The sequence below is a fragment of the Protopterus annectens genome, chromosome 6.part0 (genome assembly GCF_019279795.1).
Source record: "Protopterus annectens isolate FY-2018-M chromosome 6.part0, PAN1.0, whole genome shotgun sequence".
NCBI lineage: Eukaryota > Metazoa > Chordata > Ceratodontiformes > Protopteridae > Protopterus > Protopterus annectens.
The window spans coordinates 1,056,433,638-1,056,456,603 of record NC_056737.1 but is presented as its reverse complement, the minus strand read 5'-3'; the positions used below and the strand labels follow the sequence as shown (position 1 = coordinate 1,056,456,603).

Genomic DNA, 22,966 nt, shown 5'->3' with positions numbered 1-22,966 from the left:
CTACTTTTTCACTTTTCTATTATTACTTGGACATGTCAGGTAATGGCCCCTCCAAGTCACATTCCTGTGGTTGCGGCATCTCTTTCCTAGCTTGTTTTACATCAAACATAACTGTAGACAGAAGTGAGAAAATTCATATAGTTACATGTGCAGTTTTTTTGTTTTGCTAGCATGTACAGTTTGAATCTGTAGTGTTTTGTTTGACATTTGATGTCAGAGTAAGAGTCAGGTCTCACAGATGTTTATTTTTCTTTTAAAGGTCTTGTGAAGGATGCAGCAAGGCCAGCCTACTGGATACCTGATCATGAAATCAAGCAGTGTTACATCTGCAGAAAGGACTTTACCAACAAGCTGTCAAAACACCACTGCCGTGCCTGTGGCCAAGGTTTCTGCAATGAATGCTCTTCACATTGGAGATCTGTCCCATCACGAGGGTGGGACTACCCTGTACGTGTTTGTGCAAACTGTCAGAGGAAGTCTGGTGACCTTTAGCCAGAAGTAGCAGCATATGTAGCTTCTTTCCTAGCAGAAGATTCAGTTCTTTCATGGCAAGAGGGTGTAGATCCTTTCATTTCCTTTTCCTACTTCAAGAAAAAGTGCTTGAGAAGTTTCTTGACAATGCTACAACTCTGCCCTTGGTGTGCTTCCACTATTCTAGAGTAAAACTGAAGTGCTCTGCCTTTGACATGACATTCTCTAAAAGATCCAGAGCTCTTTCCTAAATGTAGATGAGAACAAAGAGACCTCAGTGCATTCTCAGACTGTATTTTAGCAGTAATGTATAAATAACAAAATAATATAATTAAGCCTTATTGTATGGGGTTTGGGTTCATTTGCATGTTAACTCATTCCATGTACATGCTCCTTTGTCTGTAAAATCTTCCTTTATTGTTAACTTTCCAAGGACTCTGCTACTAGCAATATATCAAAGGAACCTGAATTTAAAATGAGAGTATTCAATTGCAAGCAGTCTAGTCAAGATGCTTCCCCATTATCTTCTGATTCCTAGGTGTCCAAGCTAATGTGTTTAGCTTTGGTTTTGTTACCAGTTCATTTGATGCCAGCAAGCACGGAGTTCCGTAAATTATCCATTATTCACTTTTTTGTATTTAGTTTGTATGACTATGTTTTTAGCAACAGCTGTTTCATGAAAGTTTTCTCCCTTCTGATTGCCAGCTTATCCAATAATATGTAGTGTCTAGCTATGTGTCTTTGGGGCTCTCAGTCATAGCTGAACAGCTCAGTAGCAGAGCTGTTTTCATGTTCCTTTGACAACTGGCAGCTGCTGGTCAAGCTGTATAGGGAAACAGTACCTGTGATGGCAGAGCTGTTCTGCTGTGGTGCAGAGAAACAGCCCCTTTTGATGCTTCAGGTAGCAAGCAGCAGTGTGTTAAAGCCACATCCGTCAGCCTGGGCCACCCAGTGGCAGTTTGATCAAGCCTGTATTGGAGCATTTGTAGCTGTCTTTTGAAGGAGCACTCAACAGTGCGTTAAAGTTTGGAATTCCTTTCCCTTTTCCTTCTCTTGGTGCTTCAGAATTTGACACAGAAGCCTGTTTCTCAGCAGTGTATGCCCTCTTACGCCCTAAATCTGTGTCCTCATGTTTATATTCAAAGGCACCTCCTCCCAATCATCATCTCTTTTTTCTAGCCCCTTGCACTTTAATTTTATCATCTTAAATTTTACTATAGCAAACTGGCTACATTGAGTACGAGTAATAAAAGCTTTCATTCAAAAGATCATTATAGAAACAATCTTTGTTGTATGGGATGGGAACATGATGCTTCTTCATGTTATCTTTGCCAGCACTTCAACAGACCTCTGATTTGCTGGATCAGCTAACAGTGCCTCGCAGTGACAGGGTCCACTAGGCATTGAACAATCCAGAGGACATTGCTAATAGCAACAGATGTGAAATAGACAGAAAAATGGTAATGAAATCTAGAAAATAGGCGTAAAACTTTCAGGCATGGTTCCTTTTAATAATCCGTTGTTGCTGTGGTGGTCTTTGAACAGCACACTTTTATTATCCTGTAGTGAGAAGTTAATGACTAGCTCAGCATCTTTGGAAGCAGCTGAGCTGAAGCGAATGGTGTCTCCCTGGCATCCACTCTTCAGAGTGAGACTTGTGCAGCCTTCTCAGCATGCTACCACAGGGAGTATATGTAATCTGTATTCCACCTGTTTGAGACTATGTTAGAATCCACTCTTCTGAAGTCCTCTCATTCTCTTCTGCAAGGTATGAGTTACTTTGTTGTGGTGGTTAACCAGGAGATTGTTTTAGATTTTGAGGGTCTACATGTCATGGAGGTGGTGCCTACTTCATAGCGTGGGCGGATGAAACTTCACCAAAACTCGAAATTATGTAACATTAGTTAGTAGCTTGGGTACTAGTGAAGCCAGTTTGGGGAAGGTGGGACTGAGTGGCTAATGTCAGCTCACCTATCCTTGGGAGAAGAAGCAGATGAAGACCGCTGCAGGAGAGCGACAAGTGTATGGCATGCAGCTGGTTTCCTGGGATGCGTGCTGGGCTATGCCAAGCCATGTCTGAGCAGCAGTCTTTGTGAGATATAGGTGAGAACATTTGTGCACACATGGAAAAGTGTAGCAACCACTCACTTCAGGGACTGGGAGAGAGGTTGGGACAGAAAAGGGACAATACCTCCTATAGCTGCCTGGATGATGGTGCCATGGATTACTGTCACTCCAGTAACGAGGTAATGAATGCATAGTAGTGGCAATGACTAAATGGTTGACAGACATGGAGAATGAGGAAAAAAGGAAATTATAAAAAAAATATCCTAGTGCAAATCACGTGGGTGCAGTGGAGCAAACCTTCCATCAGTTTCTTTCCAAGGTTTAATGCAGAACTCAGTGCTGTGTTTTAGTGTATATGGCCAAGCTTGTGTTTCTTACCTGTTGCACGTCAGGACTTGCAATTACTCACACTGCATTTGTCCTTTTTAATCCTAATTTTATTTTCTTGAGGAGTACTAGTCAGCCTCAGAAGCGGTCAGGAAGAGAAACTTTTCTTTTAACACTAGAGATCTAACAGCTTTTGAGTTTCACCCTTCCGTGAGAAGTATTTTTTAGGAATGCAGTAATGGTGCTGTACAATTTGAAGTATTGCTTCTTCCTTGTCCCTTGGGCAAGAAATTTCACAGTATCTATCTATAGATGGCTGAGGCAGAATCTTGAATTTATCAGCACCTATGAACCTTTCCTCAATGATAACATTTTTCTGGTCTAAAGACATATGATTAGGACTCTTTTGTGCCTCAAAAAACCCATCTGTGTAGTTTCTTCATTGGTATACCTTGAGAAACACTGTAAAGTGAATTACTTTGCTGTTTCTTTCATCCAGAACATGTCACACAGACCCTCAGTACTTTGCCACTCTTGTTCCTAAGAAGTCAAAGACTGCAGACCATTATCGCAATATGATTTAATACTGTGCCACTCTAGACTTAAGGGCATTAAGTTGTTTATCCCCATGCCTCATATTTCTGTGGATCTGGACTTAATAAAATAAAATATCTTTGCTTCTTTAATATTTTTTTGTGGAAAACTCCAGCCTATGTTTCAGACCATTGTCTTTCAGAAGTTTTTTTTTTTTTCTTTTCTGATACAGGATTTCAAGTGAGATAAAATTTGGATTGCTCCAGCATGAGTAATTCTTAACTGGATTCCTGGGTCCTCAGTAGTTTCCAAATGAAACATGACCCCATTGGTCTGAACTTCTGCTCACCATTTACATCAGATCAGACAGTTTCAATGATATTAAATGACCTTTCACATGTTTCTTAGCTTCTGGGTAGTGGAGAGGATGCAGAGGGGAAAAACATTTTAATGTAGGTGATGTTGAGAACAAGAAGTAAGGCTAGACTTCAGCTCCCTGTAAAGTAACAATAGCGCCCTGTGAAGTAATATTCCAAATGGTCTTTGTCCAGTTAGTTATATCTTTTGTTGTCCAAGGGTTGCTGATTGATGTCATTAGACATTTTTTGTGCATTTTGGTACATCATGATTTGGAAATTGCAAAGGGATATTAACTCCGGTTGACCTAGAACCTCAATGTTTCCAGCACAGCGTGCTGCTATTTGGCTTTTGCTGTGCTCCCAGGGCCTTCAGCAGATGCTTGGCTGTGTTTGCTGAAGCACTGTAACTTTGAAGTGTGCTGGCATGTCCTGGTTTGGGTTTAGTATTGAGTAGCATATCTGAGCTTTGTTTTGGCTTCAAGAGATGAGTAGTTTCATCATTTGGGAAAAATTGTCCAATTATATATATTTTTATATTGGGGGTCATAGATCTTTCTTTCTCTAGGGAGGTATCAGGAGCTGAAACAGATGACATCTTGACTCTCTTGGAAGTAGGAAGGTTAATCCAGAAATTTCATTTGCCTGACTGTCACATCAGTGAGTTTTCTTGGTCCTTTTCAAATGTCTTCATATGAGGATGTTTCAGTTAGACTGTCCACTTTTGGTGTCTGCAGATGTTCTTAGTCAAAGTTGCAGTATTTAGTTTTGGGATGTCTTGCCTTGCAGAAGTCTGTTGCCATATCCTCTGTCCTTTAGAAAACACATTTTCACTTTTCTTTCTTCATTGTGGGTTTTATTTTCCAGATTATTCATGATTGAGTGCTTTGCAGAAAACGTTCCATAGTGCAATATTAGTGATTTGGAAACCTTTACAGTGTTTCACCTCTTGAGGCCTCTCTGAGCCCATAACCTCTTTTAGCCTGTTTGGGTAATTAAACAGTGGTGTAGTACCTGAATCAGTGGAGGACCATGCTATGTCTTCTGGGTAACATTGCATATCCTAGAAACATCAAGCATCCTGACGTTCTCTGTCACATTGAGGAGTTCTGATGTCCATTTTGTTTCTAGCCAGCAGGGCTAACTAGAAACCAACCCATTTGTTGCAAGAAAAAACTTGTTGCTTCCAGATTTCCATGCTTTTTCTGCTGGGCATGTAGGTTTGGGCATTAGATGCATTCTCCTTGCGTTAAAAGGGTCTGGTTGCTTATATACACTGACAGTTAATGTTGATTTTTAAGGCAAACAGACCATATTTATCCTGAGGATATGGTTTGTTCCATCAAATTACATCTCCACAAAGCCTGTTTAGTGTCAAGACCAGTTGACCTAATGAGTGTTCTTTAAAGTCCTCATCCAGGAATAGTGCAGCTGCACAGAACGTCAGGATACGTTATAACAACTTTTAGGGGATTTCCTTTTTGATTAACTAATTTTTAACTGTGTAGTATTCATGAAGAAGTAAATCAGAAGAATAAACAAGTAACTTGTGCTGATCACTCCCTGATGACTCAGGAGACCTAGGTTCCTGAACCTTTTTTTTTTATTACTGTCCCATTTCCTTCTTGACATCTTTTGACATTAGTCAGTATCTCCTAACACACTCTGCCCCTCCCCCTTCATTTTCAGACAAGCCTCTCCACCAGAAGTCACATATGTTATGACTTATCCATCACCCTTCTCATTGGCATAGGAGAGATGGCTGTCAGCAGCTTCATTAAACCCCTGGTTGACCAATTCAGTGGCTTAAGTCTAAACCCAGGTCACTGACAGTACAGAAGGACCCCTTGACTGTGCATTATCAGGCTGGGACTTTAGTTCCCAGGCCATTCTAACTGAAAATCTATTCCTTGTGAGGAAAATGGGCTTCACCTCTGGGTATGGCTTGCTTGAGGGCAGCTGTTTTACTTGTTCACATTCTGGCTGAGTTTATAGAGTTTCTGTTTGTTGCTATGTAATCCTGTGGTACTAGGAATACTGTAAGGACCAGATGGCGTAGTCTCTGCTTTTAGGATGGTGACCATTTACACACACTCTTCCCCTGTTCTACCCAAGGCTGCAGGATCATCTTACCTATGCAAACATCTTTTTGACCTGGTCTTAGCTGAGTAGCCATTAAGGTGTTCATACCAGTGCTTTTGCACTTTGTGGACTTTGCTGAAGACTTGATCTGGCCTCACTAGTGTATTTTTTCCCCTTGGTAAATCCTCCATCTTTGACTTTCCGTAATCAACCTGTCTTCCCTTAAGATTTCAAGATTTACATTTTATATTGTTTGATTTTTCAGTTGGCTGACTTGGCATATTTTAAATGTCTTAGAAGACTCTCTTTCTGGTAACCTTTACCTGTGCTTGGTAGATTTCAGTCAGAACATCATACACTGCTGTGTAAGGAGCTCTGCTTGTTTTATTCTTTTTTTTTTTTTAACAGTAAGGAATGGATCGTCCTCAGAATTAACTCACTTTCATCTGAAGCTTATTTTAGATGTGTCACTAAACAAATCCATTCTTCCCTCTTCTTCACGGGAGACCATATTCTGCACAATGTCTGTGTCCCTCACCACTCTGTTTGGGATGCGTGAATGGACTCAGGAAAATGGGAAACTAATCTTTCCAATTTTCAAACAAATTCAATGATTTGTGGTGAATTCTTCTGAAATGTGGCCATTAACTCATTTGTGCTGCAGTCAGTTTGTCATTAGTGACCACTTTTAATGTGCAATGCAAGCTTGGCCAGACAGTAGCCAGAGTAGAATTGCTTTTGAAAGGGTTGTTCTTCGTTGTATCTGGTCCTGTTTTTGTTCGTTTACTCCTCTTCTTGATTTCTTCTTTTGCTTGGGATTCTTTCCAAGTATAATTTTGCATCAGAAGACCTCTTAGTAAATTTTACAGGCATGTGTATATAATCTCCGAGAAAGACCTTTACAGTTTCTGCCTTTTCCCTTTGTTTGCTATTTTGTAGTAGGCACTAGGTTAAGGTAGAGTTTGATGTTATTTATTAACGCATAGTTTTGCTTATTTTCCAGCTGTTACCTCCTTTTTTCTTTTGGGAGGGGGTGAAGAGGACTGGAGACACATAGTTTTGCTTATTTTCCAGCTGTTACCTCCTTTTTTCTTTTGGGAGGGGGTGAGAAGGACTGGAGACCATAGGAAAATGCATGTCCTTTAACCCAGCTTGACGTGGATCATTGTGGAACCAGGCTTTTCTGAGCTTCAGCTTTAAAAATGTTTGAAAGAACTGTAAATAAATGTAAGTTAGGAAAATCCCAAGTGTAAATATGTTGCAGAGGGTACTGTCAGGGGCCATTGGCATCTATATTTTATGGGATATAAAACTGGCAGGAGAAAAATCCTAAACCCTGATTTGTGGACAGCATAGAGAAGTAAATCTGAATGACCCAGATAAATTAGGTTCATGTAGTGGCCTAGGCTTTGAAAGAGTGAAGCAACAGTGACGTAAGAGTGAGCCACTGACTCCATCTTGGCCGTTATGAGGGTGTCAGTTTCAACGTTGGCTGTTTGCCAGCTTGCATTTAGAGGCCTATGTAGTGATGAAAATCAGGCAATGCTGGAGATGTGGGCTTGGCAGTGCCAAGCCAGGATTAGTAACCTTCAACACCATGTATATGTGGGAGCACTCGGCATGAGAAAGCATACCTTGCCCCCTGTGTTGATGTGGATGTTCACATTAACTGCCTGGGGGTTTCAGGGCACACACAGAAATGCTCCCTTAGTATATGCCCTGGATGATATCGGCTGTTAAGAGGAGGGCACTGCCATGTTGCTGTCTGGCCTAGAGACAGTTAATGTCCATCCTAAAACATGGACTTTCCTTTTCTTTGGGGTGTGTGTGTGTGTGTGTGTGTGTGTGTGTGTGTGTGTGTGTGTGTGTGTGTGTGTGTGTAGCCAGACATTCAGGTGACTGTGATGTGGCCTGTGCATCCTTGCCCCCCCCTGCATCAAGAATGAATGGATGGGGGGGGGGGTAATTGTTGATAGCTGTAGATGGGGAAAAAGCCTTACTGAGCAGAGGAAATGTTTTGCTGTGACCATAAAGGACTACTATAACAGAGATAACACTGCTTATGTAACGCTTGCTATATAAACATGTAGTGCAGATTTTATAAGTGGAATACAGCTGTCTAATTTGCTGTTCATAAGTTAATACAGTGCTTGTTCCCAGGTCCTAAAGACATTTCCAACAAGTATCTTCTGCTGGTGGTGTACACCTCTTAGCACTTGAAGTACATTTTATGATTTTATGCCTTACCTTGCAACCATCTTGTAGCAAATGTGACACTTTTGAAACTTGCAAAATGTTTTGTAGCTGCATATGGACGTGAGTACAAGACCAGTTTTCAGGGTGCTGCTTAGATCTTTTCACTTGCCTGAAGTTAAAAAGTGGAGTTTGTGAGGTTAATTCTAGGTTTTCTGCTACATTTGAGTGTTATTATGTATTGCTGATGCATTTTATTTTTCAGGGATAATTTAAATGAAGTATAATGGAAAAGAGGTTAAGTTGCTGTTCTTATACACATGCAGCAAACCAGTTTGCTGTGTTAGTATAAAGTTTAGGCAGTAATGCAAGATGCCTAGGTTCAGTGGTATTTTGGACCAGTTTTTGTATAAAACAAGGTTTCATTTGATTGAGAAATGAAATGTGATAGTCCGAACAATGTTTCATAGCAACAGTTAATGTTTTAGGAAGGAGTGTGTAATATGTAATAAGTGTTATATTGTATAATAGTGCCTGCTGCTTTAAACTCCGGACCCATGATTCTTGAACCCCATAGCCCTAGTAATTTTAGCCTTTCCATAATACAACTTCAAAAATGAACTTGAGATCACATGACTAGTCAGCAGTGAACAGGAAAGAGCCCCAAATTAAGCACATCTCTCCAGAAACAAGGATCTTATTTTTAACTGCGATACAGGTATGGCACACACAGGATGGAGACAAAAGAAATTTAACTTCTGTTTTCTCTTAATTACATCTGTTTTTTACTTTTAAGGTGATTGTATCCCATGTTTAGTGCTCACTGAAAATGATGATTGTCATTATGTCTGTCAATGTAACACATACACCACAGTACAGCCAGGTGCTGTATCTAAAAGGTTTTGTAAATACAACACAAAGTATGTTTATGAATTGCCTTACTTCTAACAGAGAGAACCTTGTACTGCATGCTAGACAGGGGATCTGTTTGGACAGAGGGTAATATTTTCCACTCAGTAGAGATGAAAAATATAACCACTAAACTGGTGGTAGTTTGTTTTAAAATGCTGATATACATTTATTTGTATTACAGTGACTGCTGGCTCTGAATTTTTAAGTGTAATGTGGGGGTAGTGGGATTAGTTTTAAAACTAAGAACCTGAAATCAGAAGGTGGTATCCATGAAAATATTTTGCCTGCATTAGTTGCTTTTTTCTAGGAACATGAGGAATCGTGGATCCAGTTAGACAGGCATACAACAAGGAATGTCCATCTAGGAGCTATACCTGTTATAAATCTGAGAAGTGTTTGAATGCACCAGAAACAAGTGGAAAAGTATACATTTCATGACTCTGGGCACTTTTACTCATGTTGTCAGGGTCACGAAGATCACCAAAAGAAAGTGTGACCTGTACCTGCTCAGTAAATTGGTTGTTGTATACATCTAGCTTACTCAGGTGGAGACCATTTTTTTGTTGTTTGCTTTTGGTCCCCCTTGAAAAATCAGTCTAGCCTCAAGTGGCCCATATCCCCACCGGGTCTCCCCGCGTATGTCCTACCCCCTTGACTTACTCCACTATTGTTCTGGTCGGTTGGGAATCCTAAAGGCATCCTGGGGACTTGACCATCTATGATTTTATTCTAGGGGGGCTCTTTCTACACCTTACTAACTCCCTACCCCACCTCTCACGTTAGTTGATTATTTTTGAGGGCAGCTCCGTTCTTTGAACCACGCCTTCCGTAAATGAGTGTAGTCAGTGAATGCCCTCCCACCCACAACAGGTATGCCTATCCCTTCCTGCCACTCTGTCTCGTGAGCCTCTAGTACAACATAAGTCTACTGCGCTGTTGTCAGGGCTTTATCCCTCTACACCACCAGAGGTGGTATGGAGACCAGTTTTTGGTACTGCAGTGTATCATATTGGGTAATGATATTACAAAGGATATTGCTTTGAGTGAGCCTTTTGGAAACATTAAATATGAGAATGTCTCCCTTTTGAAATGTCAGCACTTGAAATGGCAAGTGCCCCAGAAAACCCAGAAAAGAGCAAATCTTGAAAATCTCTGTACTCCTTAAAACTTCTTTATACAGGACCCCCCCCCATATCCCCCGAATTTATACCAACTCCAAGATTACCATACCTTAGAGAAAAGGGAATATTCCAAGAAATGGTATTTTGGACTTAGTATATGTAAGTCCATTTTTTCGGCCATTCTGTCACTGCGTTTCAGGACTCAGTGTAGCGGGTTGCGATATTTCAAATGGTTAAATAAGATAAGGGGTGAGTGATTCATTTTTACAACTTGAGAGAAGGGGGGGCATGGTATTTTCATGCTCTGCTTGAATGATTTTAATCCCCCTGCAAGGCTTAATAATTAGCCGTATTGTATCTAGAATGTTCAGCTTTCAAGTAATGAAAATATTATTGGACATTAAGAACTCCAAGTATGCTGCTTAGGACATCTTTGATGTTTTAGATTCCAAGATTTACAGAAAAAAAACTTTCTAATGCAACTTGATGTCTACTGTAGTCTGTGTATTTGAGAGATGACTTTTTCTACTGCCACAGCACAGCTTCCCCTTTTGTCAGTTATCAGCATTCCTGCTAAAGGTTCTCTGTATTCTGCCTGGTAATTTAGTGATGAACATTCGAGTGTGTTTTGTTAAGTGATCATTTGTCAGTTGAGTGTCTTAAAATGACAGAACTAGTTAATAAAATCTGACTATTCTATGGTAATTATGTATGTAAGCCCAGCAAGAAACTATATGTATTGTTTTTGTGGCAGAGATAGGCATTTGCTGCAGACTGTGCGCAGTGTTTTGGTAGAAAGACTAAAGTCATTTTTGCATTGGTCATTTCACTCGATGGTGTGTGCAGTGGGATAACAGATGGAATGATTTGTCCAACATCTTGCTGTACTGTCACTTAGATTTTGCAACAGCCACAGAGCAGGGAAACGTCTACTTCTCTTTCACCTTTGAAATGCAGAAGAATTCTCCCTGGGATGGCATATGCTCCTTCTATTGGCCTCTAAGTGAAGTGTTGCCTCTTGTTGGCTTGTGTGTGCAGCATGTTTGTAGTTGTGCTGTCCAGCAGCTAAGGTCAATCATTCCTTGGCATTATTTTGTTGTATAGTACGAAGCGTATCATTCCATACTTAAAGGATACTAATACCATTGCTGATGTGAGGAGGTGAGGCAGTTAGCAGCATTAACAGACTCCTACAGAGCTTGCATTACTGTCCTTTATCAAGTGTTTTAAAACATTCCAGACTTGCTGCAAGTGATTTCTGCAGGTGTCTGTATCGTAAGACTTTCATTCATTCATACCATGGTCTTATGATCTAATGCATCACTTGTTGTCTTGAACTAAAAGTTAATTCACACAGTGATGGGTTAACATGATTTTATGTACAGGTGTTTACACAGTGATGCATTTAGCATGATTTTATGTGCAGGTGCTCACACAGTAATGTATAGTCAAGGTGCTGGATACAGCTGTTTCATGAGAGTCTGGCACAGAAGATTTTTTAAAGTCATTCATGAGTCAGGAATGTGTGCGTTAAAATGATTGTATGTACTACTACATGTTTTATTTTATACAGCTGCTGGTGAACATCTGTTTGTGGTACAACCACATTTAGAGCAATGAACATTATGGCTTCACAGACAATCCAAAGTGGACCTGTCATATTTTAAGGAAGTGTCATTTGACTCCCCCACTCCACCTACCAAGAAACAATTAAATCACAACTTAACATCAGCTCTGTGCAGTGGTGGAAAGTGTGCTCCAGCATCAGCCAATTTGGAAGTCTGAAGAAAGCTGTAGATATATGGAGGAAGCCAGATGAAGTGGTGATATGTTAACAGATTCTACACCAGACGACAGTGCTCCTAGCTAATTGCAGTTCTGCAGTTGATACCATGTGGCTTACAGCTTCTTACTCATTTTAACTTGGAATTTTGTTTACTTGTCTGCCAGCCTTACCAGGCTCTCACATCCCGTCTGCACTCAGCTTGAAAGCTGCATGTTAGTAACTTAATCAGGAAAGCCATACATGGAGTACATTTTTGCTTGTAGTTCTGAGCTAGTTACTGGTAGTGCGGACTGTGCTAAAAGTATTTCTATAGCTGAGAGCAAGTCCTGTTTTGTAAGAGCACATAAGTATGCAGCTGTAAACTGTGAATTGTTATAGTGCTTTGAAAACAAAAAGTATATTCAGGTTTGCACAAGGTCCTGTTTCTTCACTACTGATGTGATTTTACTGTTACCTTGCCTGGGGAAGTATTCGTATTGTAAAGGGATGTTACAGATAGAGGATTATTTTGTGTACTAGATGTTGACAATCTATGGCAACTGGTAGTAAAATATAATCATTCAACATTCCAAAGTCACTCAGTGTCTCTAATCATTTGCACAATTTGAAGTGTTTAAATGTCATTAAGTACATTTTTTTCTTGTTTAATTAATTTTATATTCTAAATGGAGTGTGTAATGTGATCAAATCGAAAAAGTGATCTAGTTTATTTGTTTATAGGTGCTTTTATATTACATCACGGCTAGTATTTGTGTGTGTGATGACAGCAATGTCAGCAGATGTGTTCCTTCGAAATGCATTAATTTCAAGTCTATGGCCATAGTTTTATTTTATGTTTTAAGCCAGTGAAAATAACTATACATTTTGTAGATAATTGTAGATCTGAAGTAGTTAACTTCATTTGATCAGCAACCTGTGGGTAATGACCCGGCAGCTTTCCAAGCCAAAAGATCCGAGCTCTCACCTCCTCCCCCTTACCCATAATGCCCGGCCACCTCCCTCCAGTCCTCAGATCTCGTTTGCCGCTGCTTCTGATAGCTTCTAGCGATGAGCTCTTGGCGTTGGGTGTAAGTTAGAGAAACTTTAAAAACTCTTTTTTGTGTTTTGAGTGAGTGTTGTAGGCCCTTAGTTTTTGTTTATATACCTCTTTCCTCCTTTTCTTGTGGTAATTTAGTGTTTAAGTTTAACTTTTTCCCTCCCCTTTACTGTGTGCATGTGGTGCGTGCGATGGCTGAAGGGCCTAAGGCCATTTTTTCAAAATGGACTGAGTGTGGCCATAAGCTGTCCCCAGCGGATGGTCACACTCAGTGCGTTCTCTGCCTAGGGGTAGGCCACTTGTCTTCTGGCTGCCAAGTATGTGCGGCCTTCAACCCCCGGGCTTTGAGGGATAGGAGGAATAAGTTAATCCTGGCAGGGCTTTTGCCCGTGGATTCTTCTTCCTCCTCCTCTCTCTCTAGGGCACCAATTGCGGCTGCCCTGCCTTCAGTTCCCCCTCCCCTGACTGGGACTCAACTTCCCTCTGTGTCTCCGGGAAAGGGGGACTGTTCTTCTAGAGAGAAGAGGCACAAGGATAGGGAGCGGCATAAAACCCATAAGAGGTGGGCAGAGTCTCATTCCTCTGCTCCACCAGCTAAAGTAGCTAGTCCTCCCAGGAGGGTCTCCCGATCTCCACCCTCTCAGCTCCGTTCCCCTCGTTTTTCCCCGGAGGTGGAGGAGGAGTACCGGTCTCCCTCTAGGTCTTCGAGACAGCCTTCCCGGCCTTCTTCAGCGACCTCTTCAAGATCCATCAGAAGCATGTCTGATGCTGATTTGGACCGGATGATGCGTCGATTCTTGCAGGCCCAGATGCAGATGGGGGTGCTCCTGCCTCCCCCCCCCCTCTGGGGGGGAGCTCGCCCCCTTTCTTTACCCCAATTGTTCCTTCTCCGATTTGCTATCGGGTTTCGGAGTCTTTGGATCCGAGCCGTCTCAGACCCAGGGAGTTGGAGCAGACAGTGGTGGCTACTTCGACGCCGACAGTACCCTCGAGTGTGTCGGATCTGAGCTCTCGGGGCCAAGAGCTGGGCCTCAGAGCCACAGGAGTGAGTGTGTCTTCGGCGCCGTGTCAGTCGGAGCTCACTCCCCTTTCGGGTCCAATCGCATCGGCTCCGACACCGGTCCTTGCGTCGGAGCCGAGGGGGCTGCTCTCAGAGCTAGGGGAGAGTGGTTCGCCCTCGGCTTTTGATGTAGTGGAGAGGGTTCTGTCTAGGAGTTCCAGGTCCCCGGTCCGGGCTACGGATCCACGCGTCACTCCTGTGCATTTGGGCCTATCTTCCATCGTCCGGCCCCAGGGACAGCCTGCGTCGGTGCTCCAGTTAGTTCCCGTAGGGGAACAGGACCACGTTGGTGAGCCCTCCTCGGACAGTGCCTCACAAACGAAAGTGCAAAAGGAGGCACATGGACTACCCTAAGTCTCTCACAGAGGACACAGACTTAGAGGAAGGGGAAGGTTCCCCAAGGTCACCCCCGGAAGACGTCTCCTCTGGAGACATTTTGGGAATGCTACGTATTAGAGAGGAGTGGTCTGCCCAAAAACCTTCTGATGAGTTGGTGTTTCTGGAAGCTTTTGATGCAGGCCCGTCTACCACTTGGGTGTCCCCCCAGCTGATCCCTTGGTAGACTTGATTACTACCAGGGCTTTGAAGGAGCTGGACACCGTGGAGCCAATCCCTAAAAGACCAGACAAAATACTCGGTCCCCCTTCTGACAGACAGGCATGGAGCAAAGGGTCCCCAGTAGATGCCATGGTGGTGGCGGCTGCCACTAAGAAGGAACTAGCACAGGAAAGTTCCTTGGTCCATCCTCCTGATAAGTAATCTCGGACGATGGACCGTATTGGAAAGTGGATGTTTGCTTCAGCTACCTTTTCTGTAAGGGTGCTGAATTACCTGGCACACGTCATCAGGCTCCAGCGAGACTTGATAAAGGAATATGCTGGAGCTCCCCTAGAGTCCATGGTGGCAGAGGACAAATTGACCTTCTCGGCTTGCATGGCCACTCTAAAGTCATTTTCTAACACTTCCATGCGGCTCCTCTCCCATGCCACGGGGGGGAGCGGCTAGAGCTAGCGGAGTAGGGGTTGCCTTACGGCGCCACGCCTGGTTTCGCCTTTGTGACTTTTCGGAACCCTTCAAGACATCCTTCGCGAACGCTCCCTTTGACGGTTCTATGCTATTTGGCAAAACCGTCCACGACACATTGCTCCAGAGTGAGAAAGACGGGAAGGCGCTGTCTGCTGTCGGAATCCGCTTCTCTAATCCTCAAAGGTCCTTCTCAAGGAACCAGAGAGGACAGAAGAAGATGTGGTTCCGGAAGTCTCAGCAGTCCTGTCCTGCTCCGGACACCTCGTCCTTCAGAGGCAGAGGAGGACAAGGCAGACGCCAGCCCGGAGGCAGAGGGGGGGCCGAAGAATTTCGGGTCCAGAGAGCCGTTCTCAGACCGACCCGCGCAACAGCCCTGAGGGCTTGCCCGGCTGTCCCTCTCTGGAGGCAATCAGGGGGGCATTTTTCGGAGCACCTACAAAGTTGGGAGTCCATTACTACAGATCGTTGGGTGCTCCGAATAATATCCAGAGGTTACACTATTCCCTTTCTGCATCTTCCCCCTTTAACGAAGCGCCTTCCCAATGTCCCACCCGATCAAAGGGAGGCGGTGGCTTCAGAAATTTCGAAGTTGCTAATAAAAGGGCCATCCAGCACGTCCCCCCAGAGCAGTCCGGATTAGGCAACTACTCCAGGTTCTTTTTGGTGCCAAAAAAGATGGGGGACTTAAGGCCAATTCTGGACCTGTCATCTCTAAACCTGTTCATTGCCAAAGAGAAATTCCGGATGGTCACTCTGCAATCTATTTTCCCTCCCTTACAGGAGAACGACTGGATGTGCTCCATAGACCTCAAGGATGCATACTATCATATTCCCATGGACAGACGGTTTCTCTGCTTTCGGCTAGGAGCCAATCACTTTCAGTTCAGGGTTCTTCTGTTCAGCCTCACCACAGCCCCCAGGGTGTTCACCAAGGTCATGACAGTTGTAGCAGCCCACCTGAGACTTCAGGGAATTCGGGTATTTCCATACCTGGACGATTGGCTCCTCACCACCCCCACCATGCATCTGCTTTGCTCCGCCAGGGATTACTTCCTAGCCACGACCCAGCATCTGGGCATTACTATAAATCGTCAGACGTAGTCTCTGCATCCTGTGCAAGTTCTGGATTTTATAGGGGCCAGGATAAATACACGCCAAGCCAAAGCTTTCCTAACCACGGACAGGTTGCGCAGCTTGTTGCTACACATAATGGCGCTCCTGCAGTCTCCATTCCCACCTGCAGAGTTGGTCCTGAGAGCCCTGGGATCCATGGCAGCAGCCATAAGTCTATCGTCCTTAGCAAGATTGCATATGAGAATTCTACAGTGGACTCTTCAGGTTCAGTGGTCACTTCTACTCCATCCATTGGAGTCGCCAATTCCCATGCGCAAGGTTTGCAGGAACTCCCTTCTTTGGTGGCTCCATTCCCGTGAGCTGCAAGAGGGGAGACCGTTTGTGATGCCTCAGCCCCAAGCCACGTTGACCACAGACGCTTCTCGCCTCTGGTGGGAGGGGGGGCATTCTGTGGGCAGAACCGTTCAAGGCACGTGACTCCCTTAGAGACCGTTCTGCATATCATTGTCCTGGAGGTGAGGGCGGTACTTCTAGCGTTGCAAGCCCTTCAAAACCTTCTTCCTCTGGGGACTATTGAAATTCAGACAGACAACATGGCGGTAGTCTGGTATATCAACAAACAGGGAGGCACCAGATCTTACTCTCTTTGTCGAGAGGCTATGAGAGTTTGGGAATGGGCAATTTCCACCAACTGCTTTCTGATAGCAACACACATTCAGGTTCGGTCCAACATTTTAGCGGACAAGCTGAGTCACTCTATCCTCACACCTTACGAGTGGTCTCTAAGCCCATCAGTAGTGAATCGGATCTTCCTCAGATGGGGTCAACCTTGCTGCAATCTTTTTGCTTCTCCATCAAACACAAAATGCAGCGAGTTTTTTGCTCTGATTCCCCCTGTGGGGGAGAGCCCCAGAGACGCTCTGGTGCATGCTTGACCCCCCGGTCTCTTGTATGCTTATCCTCCTCTTCCGTTGATGACAAAATGTCTGCAGAAAGCTCATCGGTTGGGGAGCAAAATAATCCTCATAGCCCCATTCTGGCCTCGCCAGATCTGGTTCCCGTATCTGCGGTCTCAGTGTGGTTCCTCCTTGGATCTTAGATCCCATTCCGGATCTGATCTCTCATCCTGCTGGATTACAGCCCCCAAACATGGGCGACCTCAAGCTCACGGCTTTGTTGATCCAGTTCCACTAATCTCAAGGACTCCTGGTATCTCGTCTCCCGTGAAATCTATTCTGGTAGTGGCGCATAAGCCTTCTACTAGAATGATATACAGAAGTAAATGGAAGTATTTTTCCATATGGGCAAAAAATAGAGACTTTTATTGCTCCCATCCCAACGGTTCTTGACTTCTTGTCCCATATCTTCGACCAAGGAGCTAGTGCTCCTACAGTCAAGGTTCAAATGGCAGCTATTTCCCATTTCCACATTGGGGATAGCCTTGGCCCCTTAGCTTCCGCTAAGATATGCAAAACCTTTTTGAAGGGCACCTTTCTGTTGAAACCTCCTGTCAAGAATGTGGTTCCACCTTGGGACTTAACCTTGGTTCTTCAGGCCTTGGCCCACGCTTTGAACCGGCGGCTTCGGTTGAGTTAAAATTTTTATCTTGGAAAACGGCCTTCCTAATTGCAATTACGTCAGCCAGGAGAGTGTCTGAGCTTCAAGCCCTTTGCATGAAACCTCCATATCTGGTCTTCGATAAGGACAGAGTGTCTCTCAGGACTAACCCTTCTTTCTTGCCCAAGGTAGCCTCTGAATCCAATATCAAACAATCCATTAATTTGCCTGTGTTTTTCCCCAACTTTCAGAACAAAGGGGAATACAGATTACACTCATTGGATGTACACAGACAATTGCATTTCTACTTGCACAGGATGGCTACTACTAGGAAATCAGATCAACTGTTTGTTTCTTTCACTAAACCATCTTTGGGTAAGCCTATTATGAAAGTTACCTTGGCAAGATGGATATCCCAATGCATCAGGCATGCTTATTTAGTCTCCGGCCAGCCTGAACCCTTGGGGGTCCATGCCCATTCTACCAGGTCTATGGCTACTTCTGCAGCATTCTGGTCGAGAGTTCCTCTAGACGACATCTGCTCAGCAGCTACTTGGTCCTCTTCTCATACTTTCATTTCTCATTATAAATTGGATCTGATATCCAGGATTAGGGCATCATTTGGCTCCGCAGTGCTCTAGAATATCCTTCCTTGAGGTCCGCCCAAGGATGTAGGTAGCTGGGGACTCTGTCCCACAGGTTGCTGATCAAATGAAGTTAACCACTTCAGATAAAGAAGTTATGTACTCACCATAACGTTCCATCTGAGTAGGTAACTTCATTTGTCTGCAACCAACCCCCCCCCTCCTTCTCCCTAACCTGTTTTATGGTTATTCCATCACGCAGGGTTTCACCTGGTCTTGCATTTGGTTAGGGTTTTTCTTTCGAGGGTTGTAGTCTTTTTTCTTGTTTGGCAAACTTGATCTGAGGACTGGAGGGAGGTGGCAGGGCATTATGGGTAAAAGGGGAGGAGCTGAGAGCTCGGATCTTTTAGCTTGGAAAGCTGCCGGATCGGATCCGAGGACAGATCCGATACCCACAGGTTGCAGACAAATGAAGTTACCTACTCAGATGGAATTATGGTGTGTACATAACTTCTTTTTTATACCATGGTGACATTCATTTGGCTCAGACTTGCTTCTCACAGGTATCGGGTGTCCTTTAGCCAGTTTCTGAAGCAAAGTGTTGACTTGCTGGATGTAGTACCTGCCTCATACTCTTGTTTAGAAACACAATGTCAGGACTGCTGAATAAAACAACAGATTAAGGTGAATGGCTACATGTTTTGCACCACCACACAGTGTTTTGTAAAGATGCCTTCCACCATCAGACATTTATTGGTGCATGAACCAATGCAGGGCCACTGCTTGCTTCTCTTTACTGTGTTGTGTACTGTAGTTTGTTTATGTTCTTGAACACTTGGCTCAAGCCCAAGCAGACCAGCACCTGTGCAGGTTCAGTAATCCTCTGGTTGTTGAGGGTCATCTGATGAAAGTACGTCAAAACATTTTCACAGGTCCCCTAGGGCCTAGGCTGTCGTCTATTCTTCTATTTCCACCACAAAGGAGATATAGATAGATAGATAGATAGATAGATAGATAGATAGATAGATAGATAGATAGATAGATAGAAGCTACATTCATCAGTCTGCTTTGCAGAGGAGGAAGATTTTTTATGTAAACCAAACAGAAGCACCCTTAGGAACAGATGCACAATTTTGTAAACCGTAATCCTTTACTTTAGGTTTCAACCAGAAGAAAGAAGCATTTATTTTAATGAGACAGTTGTACAGCTGGTGGCTGTCGCATTTATTTTAATGACAGTTGTACAGCTGGTGGCTAAAGATGTCTTTATTCCTCTAAATTGAGATATTTTAAATTAATGTAAATTGAGGAGCATCAGTCCCAGGAAATACAACCACTGCAGAATTCATGTAAGGATTTTTATGCAACCCCAAATAAAGCCCTTTACTCCTAGCCCTTCCCACCGTGGAGACAAATAGGCTTTGTTTTGCCTTGTATAGTAAAGCAAAAGTATTTTGAAATGTATTGCCTCATCCTGCAAATATTTCTGTAACCCCTACCATTATTAGAGTCACATAACCATTTCTGTAACCTGTTTCTCTCAATGTCAGGGTCACATAGCTATTTCCCTAAGCTCTTATCTCTGGATCATCACTGTTCTATTGATGTTGTCAAATGTTTGACTCTTCTCCACACAGCCACATTAATCCATATCTAAACGTTTTGGCAACACCTTTCAATTATTTTAGTTAGTATAGACCTAAGCACTTTGCAGTCATGGTTTGAAATTGAAATGGGTCTATATGAACCTGGGTTTGATGGGCTTTTACCTGCTTCAGGTAATACAGCCATCACAGTTTTTTTCCAAGATGGTGCTTCCCCTCCTTTTAAAATACTGGTAAACACCCTCCTTATCTTTATCATTTTCTTCCCCTCTAACTTCCAGGCAGCCAAAGGAATGCAATTTCTTTCTGGAGATGTTTCTGGAGATTATACTTCACTGTTTTTTTTTTTTTTTTTATCTTGTCTCCCCCTCTTAACTATTAGTTTTTGAGCTACCTTTACCTCTAACCTTGGCATAATTAAGGCTTCCATAAATGTTTCCATTTGTGTTCTTTCTTGGTTTCCATAGTGCTCTACTTTATACAAACATCATACATTTTCTGAAATAACTACCTATATAGGATCTTGGTTATTTTTCTTGTCGTAGACTCCCTAGGTTTGGCACCAATCCTTTCTACTTTCTGTTGCCTAAGTTGCACTTAACAGAAATCTTCCTAAACTCATGCATATTATCCAAATGCTTCCTTATTTTCTCTTTAGCACTATACAGTTGCTCCTTGTCTTGTTCTGTAAGAGTCTCCTATTCTGCAATACTTCAACCTTTGTCAGCCCCTTTAAATAATTTATTTCTCATTTATTTTAGCTCTGTTTTTTAAATTTCATTTTTATTTTATCCCACTCACTAGCTATCCCTTATGAAGAAATTTCTATCATCTGTTATAACGCTTGAATAAATTTCACTACCCGTTCTTTACATTTCTCTTTTTATCAGGTAGGTGGGAAAGCACCACTGTCTCATTTTTACTTCATTACCCTGCATGTTTATCTTAATTTTTATTGATGCATATTTGAAATAGTTATTGGATATGTGTGTTGAACCCTTCAATTAAATGCACATATTCCTGTGAAATACAGTTTCTGTCTAGTCTGGCCCAGTTATACTTTGGAGTATAAAATGTAAATTCTGTCCAAGTTCCTATTACTAAATTCATGTCTTTCATAGGTTCATACTAGGCTATCTGCCCTAGGGCATTTATAAGCCTAGCCAGAATGTGTTTGGCTTTCGCCCCCCATTTTAAATTAATTTTGCTATGCCCTTTTTTTGAGGTTAGTATACTGTGCCTCTGTCTAACAGTGACACAGAAGTCATACCCAGGGTAAACCTATGATCTCCCATCCACTCATCAAGATTCCTCTTGAAGAGAGTCAATGAGGGACTCTGCCTAACCTGGACTGGGATTTTATTCCAGAGTGAAGGGAGCCTCTGGGTTATGAATCTGTCCCTCCAGCATGTCCTATTTATTTCAGTGCTGAGGTTCAAGTCTCTCGAGCATGTAGCTCAATAGGATTTGGATTTTCTGAGGTGCAGCATGTCCATTAATTCCGGGTTGGACATGGCTTTATACGTCAGGCACAGATCTCCTCTGAACAGGCGGTATGCCACTGAGTAGAACTGGAGTTTCTTTAACCGGGCAGCATATGGCATCTGTTTGAGCCCTTTGATCCTCTTGGTGAGGTACTTTTGGGGTCTTTCCAGTTGCTGCAGGTGTCTGGTAAGGTACATCCCAAAAGGGGCATTGTACTCAATTATGGGCCTGATGAGGGATGAGTAAAGAGGCACGATGACCTCTCCTGATCTAGATGTGAATCCCTTCATGATTAGGTGGGCTATATAAAATGTTTTTCTAACCACTTTGGCCACATGGTTGTCAAATGAGAGATTGCTATCAACTTGGGTCCCCAGGTCCCTAATTACTTCTTCTGTACTTAATGGATTACCACCTATGTGGTAATTTGTGGGCACTTTGTTTTTGCCAAAGGGGATGACTATACACATTTTGGCGTTCAGCTTGAGGCCATGGCTCTGGCACCAGTTGTCTGTTTCTATGAGGCCCTTTTGGAGGATACTTGTGTCGGCTGGAGAGTCGATTATGGCGCCCAGTTTGCAGTCATCTGCGAACTTGGTCAGCCACAGTCCTTCCGTGTTGGCCTGTACCTCCGAGAAATATATAATGAACAAGAGAGGTCCCAGGACTGAGCCTTGTGGGACGCCACTTGTAACTGGTTTGGAGTCTGACATGGCTCCAGCAATTCTAGCCATGTGGTTCTGTCCTTGAGCCACTTTGCAACCCATCTAGTGACATAGGGGTTTATATTTAAGCTGGTGAGCTTATCTATAATGCCCGAGTGGGGTATTGTATCGAAGGCTTTTGCGAGGACCAGGTAGGCTGTGTGGACCACCTTTCCCTCATCAATGGCCTTGGTGACTGTTTCAAAGAAATCAACCAGGTTTAAGAGGCAGGATCTGCCCTTAACAAAGCCGAACTGGGTAGGATCCAGTGTCTGTACGTCCCCAATATCTTTATTTATGAGGTCCATGATTATCCTTTCCATAGCTTTGCAGACCAAGCTAGTCAGGCTTATGGGGCGATAGTTTCCAGGATCCGTTGAGGCACCACCTTTGTGGAGAGGGACCACAGTTGCTGTACGCCACTCTTTGGGTACATATCCTGTAGTAAGGCTGAGATTGAACAGTAGTTTTATATTTGGGTTTAGCTCTTCTTAGAGTTCATGTAGGACACAGCCCGGGACACCGTCTGGTCCCATTGATGCTGTGTTTTTTGCTTTGGAGAGGGCGGCTCTTACCTGAGCATCCGAGATGTCAGGGGGGGCAGCACTCTGCTGGAATAGGTATTTGCCCTTTTGGTGGGGAGGTGGGGGGAGAAGTTTGCGCTGAACCTGTCAGCTAGGATGTTGGCAATGTCTGTGGGTTCGGTGTATTTTTTGTCATTTTGGACTAATTCTGAGCATTTCTGGGAATTACCACCCAGGTTCCTAACATAACTAAAGAAAGCCTTGTGATTATCCTTAGTGTCCTGTGCAATTTTTCTCTCAAAGCTGGCCTTAGACGATTTTATGAGTGCCCGTAGTTTTTTGCTAATACTGATCAGAGATGCCTTCCCTCTTTGGAATTTTGCTCTATCATTTAGTAGCTTCCTCCTTCTATTGTATAGCTTGTTTATGGCTGGGGTCCACCAGACAGGACGTCTGCCTTTGG

General features: G+C 43.3%; 1 protein-coding gene across 1 annotated transcript in view; it reads left to right on the top strand.

Annotated features, from left to right (window-relative positions):
• ZFYVE1 (zinc finger FYVE-type containing 1) overlaps positions 1 to 12,426 on the top strand; it is a 568,277-nt gene extending 555,851 nt beyond the window's left edge. Inside the window, exon 11 of the mRNA XM_044074669.1 lies at positions 260 to 12,426. Within this exon, the coding sequence (XP_043930604.1) occupies positions 260 to 492 (233 nt within the window). The 3' untranslated portion in view covers positions 493 to 12,426. The remainder of the gene's footprint in view (positions 1 to 259) is intronic.
• Positions 12,427 to 22,966: the final 10,540 nt, after the last annotated feature.